Consider the following 18,698-nt stretch of genomic DNA (forward strand, 5'->3'; position numbering starts at 1 on the left):
TTTAGTCCAGAAAGAAAAGTTTTCAAGGTTAAATTTTGGTATAATTGTCGTTTTAAATGTTTACCTTCTTCTGTAGATTCGTGTAAGTTTACATAACTGCAAAGTAAGTTCAAAATGTGTAAGCACTTATCGTAAAATGATTGTGGGCTTTCATTAGAACTTTGTCTTAACATTACAAGATCCCTATTGAGACATACTTCATCTCGCTGATCCGAGAAATTTCTCATCAAGACATCTTTCAATTCGTTCCAAGTATTACATGTTTGGATATTAATTACTGTCTTAGCTTTACCCTTTATTTTTGCTATTATCGAATTCAACAAATAAACATTTTGGAAATTATTAGGATTAGTTCTATCAATGAAATTGCTTATGAGTGATTCGCTAACAGAAATAAATCTATTTAAGTCATTTGGATTTCCGTCAAAATCAGGAATACAATTTGAATATTCCCATTTGAAAGATTGTACCGCCATATCTATTTGATTATTTACTGTACTACTTGAATTTGTCGGTTTAGAGTCAGTAGTGGTTTCTAATAATAAATTATTCAATGCTCGAGTTAGTTCGTTAATAGTTACTTCAGAATTCATAAATTGTACTTACAGAACATAAAGGATGATTTTAAACATGCCTTATTAGCTATGAGAACTCACGACAGGATTCTCGCAGATTTTGGGCAATATGGGTCCCAGATCTCGTTGAATAGTTGGTAGCGGCTTGAACAGATCCTCAGTGGATGGAAAAGACCAAAGATATGGTAACTCACTGCACAAATATCCTACACAATAATTCAACAAATGTAGCTAAGTGTTCGATTTATTTCGGTAAATCGTTAAAACGAAATCGCACATACGATATGTTCGACCCGAAAAATCCTACTGACTGCGCCAAATAAATCACCGAAGGTGAAAAATCAATTTTTAAAAACTTTATTTATTACTTTACACTTAAAAACTTCCGACAATAAAATTTACGTTTTCTTATATGACAACTAACTGACTGACTAATTAACATGTCTCTTTTATTTATACATAATGTGTACGTTATGATAAGCGAAATTTTATAGTGTCGTCAGCTTCTTCTATATGGGGTTCTTGGAAATGAGTGCCATAACTCACGATTCGTCGATCTTTTGAATTTTTTTAACGTTTCTATGCCCCAATCGACACGATCATTTACTTAGCGATTGACAAATTTTGTGTTGTGTGTATGTCACATTGCGATCTTGCAATATCAGTTTATGCACCCCATCGATGTTTTTTGGCACCACACCCGATTTTGGACGACCTAACCACTAAATGAATCCTGGAACAAAGTGTAACCACGGTTGAATTCGGAAAACCAGGTAGCTCGAAATGGTTATTCATCACCAAAAGTTGAAGCATGACTGACATGTCAATGTCAGATTTGACATAATCACATCAGTGATGCAATATGTCAAAACTTAATTAGCAATCTTCGTATGTTTATTTGAAAAATAGATTAAAAATCAATGTTTAAGGTATAGTTAGATTGAATATAAGGAATTGTAAGTAATAAGTAAAGTTTAATAATTTTTAAAAAACATAACCTTAAGGAAACCCTCAAACACATGTATTTTTATTTTTGTTTATGTGCCAACTGAAATAAAAAAATTGTTTTATAAAACAGTTTTATTCAATCCGCACGCCTATGGACATGTTTATTTTATACGAATGATTTTTTTTTCGAATTAATGGATATAAAAATAAACCAGTTGAGGGCGCGTGATTCCAACCGTTCCTTGCGAAAATATACATGCGCCGTGCGTCAAGGAAATTTCTGCTTTACTGTTTGCAATGTTGCAATATCAAAATCTAGACTTTCTGACGGTTTTCTGAGTAAAAAAATCGAATATCACTAATAACAATAAACAAAATGCCTTTCTAATTGTTTTGTTTCTATAGTTTCTATTTCTTTGTTCGGTTTGTTGTAAAATAAAAAAGGTTAATATCAATTGTGGCAATGCCTTCTTTGTCAAGATAATTATTATTCAACGAAATAAATAATTAGAACTTATCTAATCTTCTTTAATTCAGTTTCTAATTACAACACACAATTAATTATTCAACTATTATATATATATAATATCCAATTATACAGTACAGTTACAGTATTAAGCCATTAATCTGCTTCTACGTTATTAGTGGATAAATAAATTTGCATAAACAGGAAATTATTTGTATTCCTACCTATATCTCCACGTACCATGTCATTCTCCTAAACATTATGTGAAACAGAGTGTAAATTTTAAATAGGTCGTCTATTACTAATACAAGGATTGCTCCTTAAGTTTTGAGATGTGGCAACACTGATACGAATATGTCAAATCTGTCATTGCCAACATAAAGTTTGACATTTTCATTTGTGAACCACCTGAATATATGTATATAATTCGAAACTAAATAACAATTGACAATTGACACGCGTTTCGATAAGTTATCGTCTTCAAAGATTGAAGGTAAACCAAAATCTAATAACTTCATTTACCTGTTTTATACTAAATTTTCCCATAAATGAACCTTCTCTCCCGAATATTAAGTCCAGCGGGAAAAATTCCTTGGCGGGAATACTCATATTCATTCTTTGACTACTAAACTATACAGGGTGTCCCACGACGAGTTAAAACTATCTGTATATCGCAAAATACTCATGAAAATTTCTATGATTGGGTTTTTGGATACGATCTTCTTAACTAAAATATTTTTAAAGATGGCCGACTGTAGTCGACTGTAACTTTGTTATTTTAAATAGAACACCCTATATATTAATACATTTTTGAAATCTAAGCGAAATTTTAGTATTTTGTGTCTGAAAACTTATTTTTTGTGTTATTAATTTTTTTGTAAGAAATTCGACCGTTGCAGACACTTATAAATTACTTTTTATGAGAATACCCTTAAAGATATGAAAATGGTTTCTATTTAGTTGCTTCTATCAGGGTTAGACGTATTTGAAAATATGTTGAAAAATTTTTATTTTATACAGGGTGTGTACAAAAAGTGCTCAAATTTTAACTTCATAAATATCAAATTTTTTCATTTTTTAAAATAGAGCCACAGCAAATGGTCGCCTGTTTTTCCAGAATAACTGGAGATGTCGCCTTCGTTCGATTAGAGAAAGGTAGAATAGTCAATTGTGAAAAGTATATTAGTATCTGTTCGAAAAAAATCAGGATAACCAACAGCAGAAGACATTCCCCACCATGACAAAATGAGTTATTACACATCAAGTAAAACGAAAACGTTTTTGAACAGAGCAAATAGAAATTTATTTGATTTCATTGTAGAATATTTCGAAAAATAATAAAGCCATATCTAATTATAAATATTTTTTTTATTTGTGTATCTCAGAACGTAAAAATACTAAACCATAACCTCAAATTGTACAAACAATAAAAAATTACGAATATAAGCATAGATAAAAGAATGCGATGATCATAAGCACAGGAAAAAAGACAAACGACATCAAAATAGATAATAGATAAACAGAAAATTACAAACACCTTGGTTGATTGATAGAAAGAGAAGGAAAATTAGAGCAAGAAATAACACAAAGAACAGCAAACGCAGGATATCTATTTAATGCGATGAAAACATGAAATTGAGACTAGGTTAGATCACAAACTATTAAATACAAAATCTGCAGAGCAAATACTTAGAAGAAAATCAACTAAGATGATTACGTGAAATGGTTGAGTGAGGAAATTATTACAATAAGAATATTAGAAGTTGGAACAGTAAGAACGGAAAACAAAGGAAAATTTGCATAGACAAAATCGATAAAGCAATTAAAAACAGAGGGATGAAAGTATATGAGGTGGTACCGCAAATAAAAAACCGAAAGGAATGGAATGGATATTGGAAAATTGAATCCATGATAAAAAAAACTCAACCCCACGTTTTACATCCCTAAGGGAGCATAGACAACGATGAGTACACAAAGAAACATGGACAAGAAAAACGAAGATGATTGAAATGAAAAAGCTTATTGAGGAAGTGATGATATTAGAGATGAGATTACCAAAAATAAATATACTCAAAAATAGTCGGTCTTCATGAATCAAATATAATTGTCTCCAAAAAAAGTGCCTATTAGATTTGTTTTTATGTGTTTTACAAAGAATTTTTAAATATTATTTTTTGGCAACTATACTTGGATCGAAGCCAATAATTTAACCTTTTATATACTTGGATTCGTACAGAGACAAAGTTCAATCAATCAAAAATATAAAACGAAAGGAATTTTTTAATGATAAGACCCGCGGAAATTATTCCAGTCGTTGTATAAAACAACAAAAATTCATGACGATTACATCATAGTTTATTAGTATAATCGACTTATTTTTATAGAAATACAAATGATTTTCTTAAGATTCTGATTTTTTGAAATCATACATATTGATGTTAAATACACATTTTTCCCTGTAAATTTCGGAGGGGGAAACCCAAATTGGAAACTCTGCGGTTGATTATACTGGTCGATAAAAAATTTTTTTAGTAACACAAGAATGAATAGCATATTGTTATTAAGTTATATAAGATGATTTTCAAATTAACACATGCGTTGCTTTAAAAAACAAAGATTTTATTTTTATGACAAATGCACTACATAAGTGATATTAATAAACTGTTTCATATTACATAACTAAATCTCACCTAAAAAACAAAGAAACGAAATTTAATGTTTATTTCTTCAACTCTTTCTTAAATAAGCAATATTTCTTGATCTCCATTAATTAACCTCTATTATCTTATTCTAATCAATCAAAATTGACAGTTGTGACAGTGACATTTGTGACATCCATGTCAGATATATCATAGACATCATAACCCACAGATAAATAAAGTAAACGATATGAAAACTAAATAAATACTATTTCTTTACATTTATTAAAAAAAAAAATAATTTCATATTTTTAAATCGTATTTAATCACTTTTTGCACTACGAACATAGAACCACTTACTATGAAACTTGAGAAAATACTATTTTTTAATCTTATTTTTATGTTTATTATTCTGAATAATACAGTTCAGGTATTATTTGCTAATGTAAACAGGGATAATTAAGCTATTGAAAAGTGGCACATGTTAGGGCTAAATAAATATTTTTTGTATTATAATCCGGTCAAAGAAGTTAAATGAATTCCCATCAAGCTGAAAATCTATAAAATTGTTTAAAATACAATTGAACATAGAATTTGAATGTTCCCCATAATTTCCGTGTATGGAAAAAATTTTATTCTAGGTTAGAGGTAAAAAAATAGGTTTTACGCAATTTTCAGTAAAACGGTGAGTTTTATCAAAAAAATATTTTGGAAAAAAATTGTAGATCATAAAATTATCTACAAAAAACGTATCAATACTTTTTTTCTTACGACCCACCGTTTCTGAGATATTATGATTCAAATAGTCGTAAAAGTCGTATTTAATGATTTCACCAATATATTTTTAGCAGTAAACTTTTTTTACAACATTGAAATGAACCCGCACTTATTGTATTTGTAAGGAAATTATGTTGACTGGTTGGAACTGTCATAAGTTCATCAAATAAATTACCAATTGACGAAGAAAATCTGAAACATAACTTTTACAATTTTTTGAATCGTTATATCTCAGAAACGGTGGCTCGTAGAAAAAAAAGTATTCATACATTTTTTGTAGATAATTTTATGATCTATAATTTTTGTCTGAAGTATTTTCATGATAAAACTCATTGCTTTGCTGATAACCACGAAAAACTCCTTTTTTTACCTTCACAACTTTTTGAATCGTTATATCTCAGAAACGGTGGCTCGTAGAAAAAAAAGTATTCATACATTTTTTGTAGATAATTTTATGATCTATAATTTTTGTCTGTAGTATTTTCATGATAAAACTCATTGCTTTGCTGATAACCACGAAAAACTCCTTTTTTTACCTTCACAACTTTTTGAATCGTTATATCTCAGAAACGGTGGCTCGTAGAAAAAAAAGTATTCATACATTTTTTGTAGATAATTTTATGATCTATAATTTTTGTCTGTAGTATTTTCATGATAAAACTCACTGTTTTGCTGATAACCGCGAAAAACTCCTTTTTTTACCTTCACAACTTTTCGAATCGTTATATCTCAGAAACGGTGGCTCGTAGAAAAAAAGTATACATACTTTTTTTATAGATAATTTTATGGTCTAAGGTATTTTTATGATAAAGCTCATCGTTTTGCTGATAGTCGCGAAAAACATATTTTTTTGAACTTTTACCTTATTTATTATTATGGGTTTAATTTGACCGGACTATTATTGGACGGGTATTTCCATTTTAAAAATAAAGGTCTCAGTGGTATGAATGAAACGCCCTTTGTATTTACTATTCAAGTGTATACGTCTAATTTGAAAACTATTTTATTTTCGTTTGAATATTAAATTGAAATAAGATTATTATTGTGTCACGGCCAAGACGAAAATTGTTTTTTGGCAAATAATAATGTAACAGTGATTGAATGATACAGTAAATGGGAGGAATTCATTTTACATACACATTACAGTTCGTTAAAATTTAATGTTTTCGTTGAAAGGTTTTATTTAAATTCAAATTATTTCAATATTTTAATGACCAACAACTATATTAACAAAAGCGTCTAATACGAATAAGCCCCACTGACTTAAATTGTTTTTTCATTCACACGATCACTTCTTGCGAGCGTTTTTCGACTAGCACTGCAGCAGCATTTTTATTTGGGGTCCCAACTTTACGTTACAAAAGATTTGACGCGCGTCCCACATGAGGTTTTTCCGCACATTTTTTCCTTCAGCAGGTCGTTTGATGAAACTGTCTAAGGAGATTTGGTTCATCTTCTCTTTGAGGTTATTGCAGAAATGAGTTATACACGACCAGTTGGTGGTGATTTTTATCCACGACATCTTCTTCTACAACTTTCTCCCACAATAAAAAGTTCTCCTTTATATTTCTTGTAGATATGACCTACTCCATAGCTGGCCTCTTTTAAAAACTAACTTTTAGCTCGTTCAGATTCTCTCATCTACCTCCAGACCCATGGATTTTTCCTAAGGAACAAATTATCTCCATCAGTGATACTTGGAGTTCTAATTTTTCGAAGGGTCTTTCAGCTACAGCTTGAAGCCTCCATGCAAAGGTTAAATTCGTCATAGCAATACCCAGGTGTGCCTGATTGATAATTCCTAGGTATATTACGTAAAGTAATTCGCCCAGAGCTGTTAAAGCAGAGCTGAAAGTAAATCGTCTTCAAGGTTGCTTGGATAAGTTGTTTTCCTGGAAATATTTCTCAATACAAGGGCAAAAAGCAGATTTATTCACTCAAAAACAAAGAATGTCCTCTACTTAACAGTTAATCCTTTGAAATTTTATGTGATTCGAAAAGGATTTCCGATTGATATATCCAATTTCTAATTTGTGTATATACTCCTTCATTAGAGTACTCAGATATAGAAATACTGTATATATTTATTTTTATTATATTTTTACCACGACAGCAATAAAAAAACCAGATGTGAGTGATCTGAGTTACGCTACTGTTGGATTTCAAATAGATTTTCATATTAAACAAAATCGTTTGACCTCAAGGATTCGATCTAAAATTAAATACGCTCATATCTCGATTGCAAGATTATCTATATAAAAAATTGCCGCACTTGAGGCCAATGAAACGTTAATTAGTTCGTAAATTTGGTAACTAGGAAGCATATACAATATAAATTCTGATTTCGCAACTTTAGGTGCCTATAACTCAAAAACGACGAGTCGTATTATAATTTTTTTATGTCACAGCATTATTTTCACGCCATCTATTCATTCCCTTATTTTTTGCATCCCGAAACACCCTATAGATACTGAATAAAGCGGGATAGAAAAAGTTAAATATTTGGGAGAGGAAATTACTTAGGAGAATATTAGGAGGAAATAAAAAAGACATATGATGAAGAAAGATACCATGGAATAAGGAAAATGTATGATGAACAAGGAATCATCAAAATCATGAGATCAAGGAGACTAGAAAAAATGTCGAAGAAATGGCCGATACACAAATATGACAGGAGCAAGCAAAATGATTTTGTCACTAAAAAATAACTCTCGATGTTTTACTATAAAATGTCCATTCTGAATTTTTTATTTATCTATTTAAATGAACGACGTGTTTTTATCAAACCTAATCGACGTTTCGGCTTAACTTTGTCTTTCATCGAACCGTATAGCTCGCAAATTGAAAATTGTGTATAAATCGAGGATCCTATTTTCTTTTTCGCACCCACATTTTCAAAAATACCTCGGGGAAAATTCACTGTGGCGCTTACAAATGAAACATTTCGGTTTTAAATACGATTAGATGCCGAGAACCGCATGTCACGATCTACCTTAAATTCGTCTCCAAAAATAAGGAGAGCGCGTGTGTGAGTGAATGTTGTGAGTCTAGATACGGATTCTGATTCATCTCATTTTTAGTCTCCGAAAATATTTAAATAAGTTTGTGGAAGTGAAAAGTTTTGTGGTTTTGTGGAAAAGTTTTTTTGTTATTATAATCCACCCAGCGGGCTATGGGCTATGGAGTTCTTTCAGGAATGGTCGTCTGTACGCAAGGTCAGTTGATAAAAACCCATCGGTTGATGTTGACACTCACATTTGCCAAAATATATAAATTTTAAAAAAAATCATTTGCGTTTTACGTATACAGACTTCGTAGTAAATTCAACTGTATCAATCTATATCTTAAAAACTCTTTTTCATATATTTTGGCGGTTACAGAATTTCCAAAAATATCATTTTTTGTGTCTTTTGAAATATGAGAAAAACAAAAACACGCACAGGAAAACTGAGTTCGAGAGTAGAGAAAAATATGTGGAAAGAATAGGTATTGGCAACACTGTAATATAAAGCTGATTAAAACGATACAGTAGAATGAAATTTATCTAGAAAAACGGTCAGGAAAAGTATGTAACACGTAAAACACGAAACTTTTAATATTTATTCAAAAAATGATACCGATTTTTAAACTATATTTTTAGAGTTTATTTCGTTTAACTTTTTCTTTTTATGAGTGGTAATAACTTCCTTCTTCAATAACCAGTAGTAATTGTCTTTACTTTGATATCTTGGTAGAGTTTTTCACCCTGTTCGTCACATATTTTCAAGGAAATGGTCCAATTTTCCAAGCTTAATCTTTAAACTAAACCTGTATACAGTCTATTCTCTTTTTCTGAAAAATACCTGAAGCATAAAGGATGTTTCCATCTTTTGGAGCCAAAAAGAAAAGAAAAAAAAATTCATGCTAACTTTTAAAGTTCAATGAGAGGTTTATCACAATAGAGACTGCTTTAACCTATCCAGAAGCCTTCTTTTCTTCAAATATACTTTATTGTTGATGAATACCATGGAAAAGACATCCATTTTGAAAGTTATCCTGGCGCTTATCCAGAATCAATTCCCTAATTGCAAAAGTTGTTATATCAGTATGACAAACGCCTCTAGGATTTTAAGGATGCGATAAATTTAATTTCTAAGGATCATTGTTGAAATTTTTGAATTTCCTATGTCCTATGTAATTTCGAATCGTGTTGCGAGTTAAAGACTCAAAATAAAACTGTCGAATTTCGATCTTTTATTTGATCTTTATTGTACTCAAACGTTGATGAAGATCAACAAATGGAAGAAGTCGATGAGGAATTCCCTAACCTCAAAAAGTATGAAGCAGCTGGACGTCGTTTGGATGTAGGATCCTAATAAATTATGCATCAAATAATTGTGAATGACCCAGTTATTATTATTGTTTTTACTTCCTCATATATTTTCGAGAGCTGTTCTCATTGTAGTTTGCAATAAATATCGAAATTTTGAATCATTTCAAATGTACTGTGAACTGTTTCATTTATTTTTATAAGAAGATAAACATCGAAACTAAAAATAATCGCGGACATGTCGTATTCGATATTAAATATTCGACCATTTTGTAATATTGAAACAATCCATTGTTTTTGTGCCAAATTTTCTCGTAATACTTAGCCAGCAATCGAAAATATTCATCGAAACTTTTGTATCATTAACACATACTATCGGAGCCGGTTGGATAATTTTTTACGCTTGTCAGCGAGATGTCACAACGTATAAGTCTAAGTCCATAAATTTTTAGTATATTTTTTTTTCAAATAAATTTATTTATAGACAAAATCGATTGCACATTCGAGGATGGTCAGAAGACATTTTGGCCATTACGTTTGTATGAATTGGTGCATTGTCTTGGGCCAAATTCGGCCATTTTTGCTTGATTTTTTCGCACAAACGTTGCCATAATATTCGTCGTTGATAGTTTTTCCTTTTTGAAGGTAGTCAATGAAAATTATACCAGTCGTCATGACGTTCCCTGTAGATGGAACAGTCTTTGCCTTCTTTGGAGCTAGTTCTCCTTTTTCGACCCATTGTTTTGATTGTTTTTTTGTATTGAGTGAAAAGTGTTAAGCCCACCTTTCATCTATAGTTTTGAAACTATCTTCGCGATGTTGTTTTTGTTCCATTGTGAACAAACGCGGCACCCATCTTGCACACAGCTTTTTCATGTTCAAATTTTCAGTTAATATGCGATTTCCTGCACTTTTTTGCAATGCCTACTATGTCTGATAGCTCGCGCACTTCCAGTTGACGATCATCCAATATCGCTTTGTGGATTTTCTTCAACATTTCCGGAATTCAGGAATATTGGTTGGGCTAAAGCCTATTTGAATCTTATTTGTTTTTCTATCCATCTTGGTCGAGCCTGTTTTGCAAGCAGACCTGTGAAAGATGAAATAGCACTTTTGACTACCACCAAGAATGGGTTTTGAGTCCATTGATGGGTTTACCGATCCCAATATGTCGAGCGAGTCCACTTCGTCATTGTTGCTAGAATGACCTGGCATCCAAATGAAGTGGAACTTGCAGCCATCACTAACCAATTCTTGTAGGACTAAAAATTCCAGCGCAAACCTAGAGCATACCGTTTCGGGCGTTATGGCTTGTATGACAGCTCTGCTATTTGAGTCTTATGTGTGTCACTATCCATCTTGTCCGAGCCTGTTTTGCAAGCAGACCATTGATAGATGAAATAGCAACACTTTTGACTACCACCAAGAATGGGTTTTTAGCCCAATTGGTGGGTTAACCGATCCCAATCTGTTGCTTCGTCGTTGTTACGATAAAGATCGGAAACCCAAACGAGCTGGAACTTACAGTCATCACTAACTTATGACGTAGGACTGAAAACTCCAAACAATTCTATACAACAACTATGACAGAATTATTTCAAAAATAGTCGACGTGTTTACATTATATTGTGATCGTTATTATAGAAACAACTTCTAATAAGATTTTTTTTGTATGTCCAAAGCAAATTGGAAATTTCCAGGAATTGAAGTTTCTGGAAAGTAATAGTTTAGTGTTAAGTGTTAGTGAATAGTTTAGTGATAAGTGTTAGTGAATACAAAGAACATTATATTACGATTTTAATTTTTTAAGGCCATATAGTCATATTCAAATATCCACTAAACTCTACTTTTGTTTTAAACCAAAATAATGATTTCGGGGAGGTTTAGAAGGATTGGATTGAAAGAGACATTTGTTGAATCGAAAATAACCCAGACTGACGTTGATACAAAACATTTTCGATGTGTTATTTCACACATCGAATCTCAACAATCTTTATATTCCTAATAGATCCAGAAATAGATCGACTTTTAAAATATATATAGTCTCGCTCCCGTCAGGAAGAACTGGAATATCATAAATAGATTACACAGACATTGAAACCATTAGAGCCGTGAACCGTGGTAGTTGATTTTTGTATAAAGGCGTACAAAATAATTTTTCCCTCAAAAAAATATTATCACGTCATAAATAAATAAATTGTTGCTCCAAATATTACTGGAGTGTCTCATAAGTAACCTAACCTAACATAACCTAAGTAATGTGAACATTCCAATGCCTTGACTCTACTTTCCATAACTGTTCGTAGGTGTGGGCAATCGTGAAGCCGTTGAGCACATAAGTCTTCAGATAGTCTCGTCCAAATTCGGATATCCTTTGAGAAACCGATCAGACCCTTTGGCTTGAACCCTTTGATTGCATTAGGCACGTTGTGGAATTTGCTCAGGTGTTTAAGACACTCACAGATAACGTGGTCTGCAGATTCGTCCTCCAACGGCACTCCGGATGATCCGTGATGCCTATGGTGTGGAAGTGACGTCTTAATATCATGCCAGGCGTCTCCATCCATCTCTGTCGAACCCGCATTGCGAGAAGGCTGTTGAGAGACGTAATAACAACGCTTTTGGCCACACTAAGGATGGATTCTGGACCCATTGGTGGATTCGCTGATCCTAGAACCAGATGTCTTCACTGTTCAATACCATTCCACTGCTCGTGGTCAGTGATGTGTGCCTCCAAGCCCTTATTACCAACGGTCGAGGCGTCATTTGGTCGCTGTCCATTAACCCATCAAGGTTTCGAATTGTATGGCAAGATCAATGGGTGGAAGGTGTAGTAAGACCTCAAGAGCCCTAATTGGGGCCGTACGAAAGGATCCTGTGGTATTGAGGCACGTAAAACGATGGCCCTATATGTGAGAAGAGGTTTGACCATTGAGGTATGAATCCAGTGAAGGGATTTAAATGGAAGACCCCATACCAGAACCCGTTGCAAAGCGAGGTTGATATGCTTAATGTACTTGAAGATCTGAAGAAATCGTTTACATTTTGTATAAATCTAAAGTTTTGGAAATCATTAACGACGACGAGTCAGTTTTACTTTTGACGGGATTGAAACGACTGAAGAATTAATATTGTCAAACAGGCAAAGAAGTAAATTCCGAAGTGTATTTTGAAAAAAAATTTCGTTATATTTGTATAGATATCTAAATGGCGGATTCGAGAATTAATTGACTAAGTTGTCACTTAAAAAGATAGTATGCAATAACGGCGAGCTATTAATGTTCACTGGTGACGTTTAATTAGACGTAATTACGTGTTGGCTTGAGCGCCAACTGTGCAACTTGCTAATGTTCTGATTGGGTTCACCTTGTCATCGATGCACTTTTGTTTACGTTACGTTTAGTGGGAATATGGCCGTCTAGTCATTTGTAATTTGGACAAGTACATGATTTTAACATTCCACATGTTTTCGATAACTTACAGTAATTTAAACATCATCGAGAAAGACTAATATTAACATCTACATAAATGCCAGATCAAGTACAGGACTAGAGAAAATTGTCGTAGATCTTGGTAAATATCCACATAAAATAGTTTATACTACATGACGCCATGTAGTTTAGTTAAACTTCTAAGAGTTGAGGATGAAGCTTTTATCGTGAGGCTGTTTAAGTTTGAAATCTACTGATTTCTTGCGACAACTCTCAACAATATGGGTATTCTCGAAATGAAGATTCTGTTGGAAAAGATGGCGAACGACTTCATAAACGTGTTTGAGTTCAAAATCTGCTAGTGAACTTCTTGTAGCATCTGAAAAACAATTTAGATTTCACATATAATCATCATATAAGCACTAGGTGTTTTTGAAATAAAGATTGGTTTGATCTAGACGATTAAAAGGTATGGTTAACATCGTCGTGAGAGTGTTCGAGTTCAAAATTTGCTAGTGAACTTCTTAAAGCAGCTGAAAACAATTTAAATTTCACATATAATCATCATATAAGCACTAGGTGTTTTCGAAATAAAGATTGGGTTGATCTAGACGATTAAAAGTGGTGGCAAACATCGTCGTGAGGATGTTCGAGTTCAAAATTTGCTAGTGAACTTCTTGTAGCAGCTGAAAACAATTTATATTTCACATATAATCATCATATAAGCACTAGGTGTTTTCGAAATAAAGATTGGTTTAATCTAGACGATTAAAAGGTATGGTTAACATCGTCGTGAGAGTGTTCGAGTTCAAAATTTGCTAGTGAACTTCTTAAAGCAGCTGAAAACAATTTAGATTTCACATATAATCATCATACAAGCATTAGGTGTTTTCGAAATAAAGATTGGGTTGATCTAGACGATTAAAAGTGGTGGCAAACATCGTCGTGAGGATGTTCGAGTTCAAAATTTGCTAGTGAACTTCTTGTAGCAGCTGAAAACAATTTATATTTCACATATAATCATCATATAAGCACTAGGTGTTTTCGAAATAAAGATTGGTTTGATCTAGACGATTAAAAGGTATGGTTAACATCGTCGTGAGAGTGTTCGAGTTCAAAATTTGCTAGTGAACTTCTTAAAGCAGCTGAAAACAATTTAGATTTCACATATAATCATCATATAAGCACTAGGTGTTTTCGAAATAAAGATTGGTTTGATCTAGACGATTAAAAGGTATGGTTAACATCGTCGTGAGAGTGTTCGAGTTCAAAATTTGCTAGTGAACTTCTTAAAGCAGCTGAAAACAATTTAAATTTCACATATAATCATCATATAAGCACTAGGTGTTTTCGAAATAAAGATTGGGTTGATCTAGACGATTAAAAGTGGTGGCAAACATCGTCGTGAGGATGTTCGAGTTCAAAATTTGCTAGTGAACTTCTTGTAGCAGCTGAAAACAATTTATATTTCACATATAATCATCATATAAGCACTAGGTGTTTTCGAAATAAAGATTGGTTTGATCTAGACGATTAAAAGGTATGGTTAACATCGTCGTGAGAGTGTTCGAGTTCAAAATTTGCTAGTGAACTTCTTAAAGCAGCTGAAAACAATTTAAATTTCACATATAATCATCATATAAGCACTAGGTGTTTTCGAAATAAAGATTGGTTTGATCTAGACGATTAAAAGGTATGGTTAACATCGTCGTGAGAGTGTTCGAGTTCAAAATTTGCTAGTGAACTTCTTAAAGCAGCTGAAAACAATTTAGATTTCACATATAATCATCATATAAGCACTAGGTGTTTTCGAAATAAAGATTGGTTTGATCTAGACGATTAAAAGGTATGGTTAACATCGTCGTGAGAGTGTTCGAGTTCAAAATTTGCTAGTGAACTTCTTAAAGCAGCTGAAAACAATTTAAATTTCACATATAATCATCATATAAGCACTAGGTGTTTTCGAAATAAAGATTGGGTTGATCTAGACGATTAAAAGTGGTGGCAAACATCGTCGTGAGGATGTTCGAGTTCAAAATTTGCTAGTGAACTTCTTGTAGCAGCTGAAAACAATTTATATTTCACATATAATCATCATATAAGCACTAGGTGTTTTCGAAATAAAGATTGGTTTGATCTAGACGATTAAAAGGTATGGTTAACATCGTCGTGAGAGTGTTCGAGTTCAAAATTTGCTAGTGAACTTCTTAAAGCAGCTGAAAACAATTTAAATTTCACATATAATCATCATATAAGCACTAGGTGTTTTCGAAATAAAGATTGGGTTGATCTAGACGATTAAAAGTGGTGGCAAACATCGTCGTGAGGATGTTCGAGTTCAAAATTTGCTAGTGAACTTCTTGTAGCAGCTGAAAACAATTTATATTTCACATATAATCATCATATAAGCACTAGGTGTTTTCGAAATAAAGATTGGTTTGATCTAGACGATTAAAAGGTATGGTTAACATCGTCGTGAGAGTGTTCGAGTTCAAAATTTGCTAGTGAACTTCTTAAAGCAGCTGAAAACAATTTAAATTTCACATATAATCATCATATAAGCACTAGGTGTTTTCGAAATAAAGATTGGTTTGATCTAGACGATTAAAAGGTATGGTTAACATCGTCGTGAGAGTGTTCGAGTTCAAAATTTGCTAGTGAACTTCTTAAAGCAGCTGAAAACAATTTAGATTTCACATATAATCATCATACAAGCATTAGGTGTTTTCGAAATAAAGATTGGGTTGATCTAGACGATTAAAAGTGGTGGCAAACATCGTCGTGAGGATGTTCGAGTTCAAAATTTGCTAGTGAACTTCTTGTAGCAGCTGAAAACAATTTATATTTCACATATAATCATCATATAAGCACTAGGTGTTTTCGAAATAAAGATTGGTTTGATCTAGACGATTAAAAGGTATGGTTAACATCGTCGTGAGAGTGTTCGAGTTCAAAATTTGCTAGTGAACTTCTTGTAGCAGATGAAAACAATTTATATTTCACATATAATCATCATATAAGCACTAGGTGTTTTCGAAATAAAGATTGGGTTGATCTAGACGATTAAAAGGTATGGTTAACATCGTCGTGAGAGTGTTCGAGTTCAAAATTTGCTAGTGAACTTCTTAAAGCAGCTGAAAACAATTAAGATTTCACATATAATCATCATATAAGCACTAGGTGTTTTCGAAATAAAGATTGGTTTGATCTAGACGATTAAAAGTGGTGGCAAACATCGTCGTGAGGATGTTCGAGTTCAAAATTTGCTAGTGAACTTCTTAAAGCAGCTGAAAACAATTTAAATTTTACATATAATCATCATATAAGCACTAGGTGTTTTCGAAATAAAGATTGGTTTGATCTAGACGATTAAAAGGTATGGTTAACATCGTCGTGAGAGTGTTCGAGTTCAAAATTTGCTAGTGAACTTCTTAAAGCAGCTGAAAACAATTTAAATTTCACATATAATCATCATATAAGCACTAGGTGTTTTCGAAATAAAGATTGGTTTGATCTAGACGATTAAAAGGTATGGTTAACATCGTCGTGAGAGTGTTCGAGTTCAAAATTTGCTAGTGAACTTCTTAAAGCAGCTGAAAACAATTTAGATTTCACATATAATCATCATACAAGCATTAGGTGTTTTCGAAATAAAGATTGGGTTGATCTAGACGATTAAAAGTGGTGGCAAACATCGTCGTGAGGATGTTCGAGTTCAAAATTTGCTAGTGAACTTCTTGTAGCAGCTGAAAACAATTTATATTTCACATATAATCATCATATAAGCACTAGGTGTTTTCGAAATAAAGATTGGTTTGATCTAGACGATTAAAAGGTATGGTTAACATCGTCGTGAGAGTGTTCGAGTTCAAAATTTGCTAGTGAACTTCTTGTAGCAGATGAAAACAATTTATATTTCACATATAATCATCATATAAGCACTAGGTGTTTTCGAAATAAAGATTGGGTTGATCTAGACGATTAAAAGGTATGGTTAACATCGTCGTGAGAGTGTTCGAGTTCAAAATTTGCTAGTGAACTTCTTAAAGCAGCTGAAAACAATTAAGATTTCACATATAATCATCATATAAGCACTAGGTGTTTTCGAAATAAAGATTGGTTTGATCTAGACGATTAAAAGTGGTGGCAAACATCGTCGTGAGGATGTTCGAGTTCAAAATTTGCTAGTGAACTTCTTAAAGCAGCTGAAAACAATTTAAATTTTACATATAATCATCATATAAGCACTAGGTGTTTTCGAAATAAAGATTGGTTTGATCTAGACGATTAAAAGGTATGGTTAACATCGTCGTGAGAGTGTTCGAGTTCAAAATTTGCTAGTGAACTTCTTAAAGCAGCTGAAAACAATTTAAATTTCACATATAATCATCATATAAGCACTAGGTGTTTTCGAAATAAAGATTGGTTTGATCTAGACGATTAAAAGGTATGGTTAACATCGTCGTGAGAGTGTTCGAGTTCAAAATTTGCTAGTGAACTTCTTAAAGCAGCTGAAAACAATTTAAATTTCACATATAATCATCATATAAGCACTAGGTGTTTTCGAAATAAAGATTGGTTTGATCTAGACGATTAAAAGGTATGGTTAACATCGTCGTGAGAGTGTTCGAGTTCAAAATTTGCTAGTGAACTTCTTAAAGCAGCTGAAAACAATTTAAATTTCACATATAATCATCATATAAGCACTAGGTGTTTTCGAAATAAAGATTGGTTTGATCTAGACGATTAAAAGGTATGGTTAACATCGTCGTGAGAGTGTTCGAGTTCAAAATTTGCTAGTGAACTTCTTAAAGCAGCTGAAAACAATTTAAATTTCACATATAATCATCATATAAGCACTAGGTGTTTTCGAAATAAAGATTGGGTTGATCTAGACGATTAAAAGTGGTGGCAAACATCGTCGTGAGGATGTTCGAGTTCAAAATTTGCTAGTGAACTTCTTGTAGCAGCTGAAAACAATTTATATTTCACATATAATCATCATATAAGCACTAGGTGTTTTCGAAATAAAGATTGGTTTGATCTAGACGATTAAAAGGTATGGTTAACATCGTCGTGAGAGTGTTCGAGTTCAAAATTTGCTAGTGAACTTCTTAAAGCAGCTGAAAACAATTTAGATTTCACATATAATCATCATATAAGCACTAGGTGTTTTCGAAATAAAGATTGGTTTGAGCTAGACGATTAAAAGGTATGGTTAACATCGTCGTGAGAGTGTTTGAGTTCAAAATCTGCTAGTGAACTTGTAGCAGCTGACAACAATCCAGAGTCAATTTTGAGGATCGAAAAAGAAGACGAACGCCATCGTGAGAATGTTTAAGTTCGAAATCTGCTGGTGGTTTTCTTGTAGCAACTGGATTTCATATATCAGAAGTGTTTGAGATCAAAATTTGTTGGTTCTTATAGCGTTTGACATAAAATGACGATTCTTAAAAGATTGTCTTTATTTTGAATTATTCTGTTGGAGATTCCTCTATTTTTACAAAGTTGGAATTACTGGATTCGTTGGTAATATCCATATTTACCAAATCA

General features: G+C 32.5%; 1 protein-coding gene across 6 annotated transcripts in view; it reads left to right on the forward strand.

Moving 5' to 3' along the window:
- Positions 1–18,698, forward strand: part of LOC130893719 (tropomodulin-1) — a 56,750-nt gene that overhangs the window by 19,854 nt on the left and 18,198 nt on the right. The window contains exon 1 of one of the 6 annotated variants that reach the window (XM_057800037.1): positions 8,360–8,620. The exons of the other annotated variants lie outside the window; for them this stretch is intronic. Within the exon in view, the coding sequence (XP_057656020.1) occupies positions 8,585–8,620 (36 nt within the window). The 5' untranslated portion in view covers positions 8,360–8,584. Of the gene's footprint in view, positions 1–8,359; positions 8,621–18,698 lie in introns of those variants that run through there. 6 annotated transcript variants of the gene reach the window in all.

Source organism: Diorhabda carinulata, chromosome 5 (genome assembly GCF_026250575.1).
Source record: "Diorhabda carinulata isolate Delta chromosome 5, icDioCari1.1, whole genome shotgun sequence".
NCBI lineage: Eukaryota > Metazoa > Arthropoda > Insecta > Coleoptera > Chrysomelidae > Diorhabda > Diorhabda carinulata.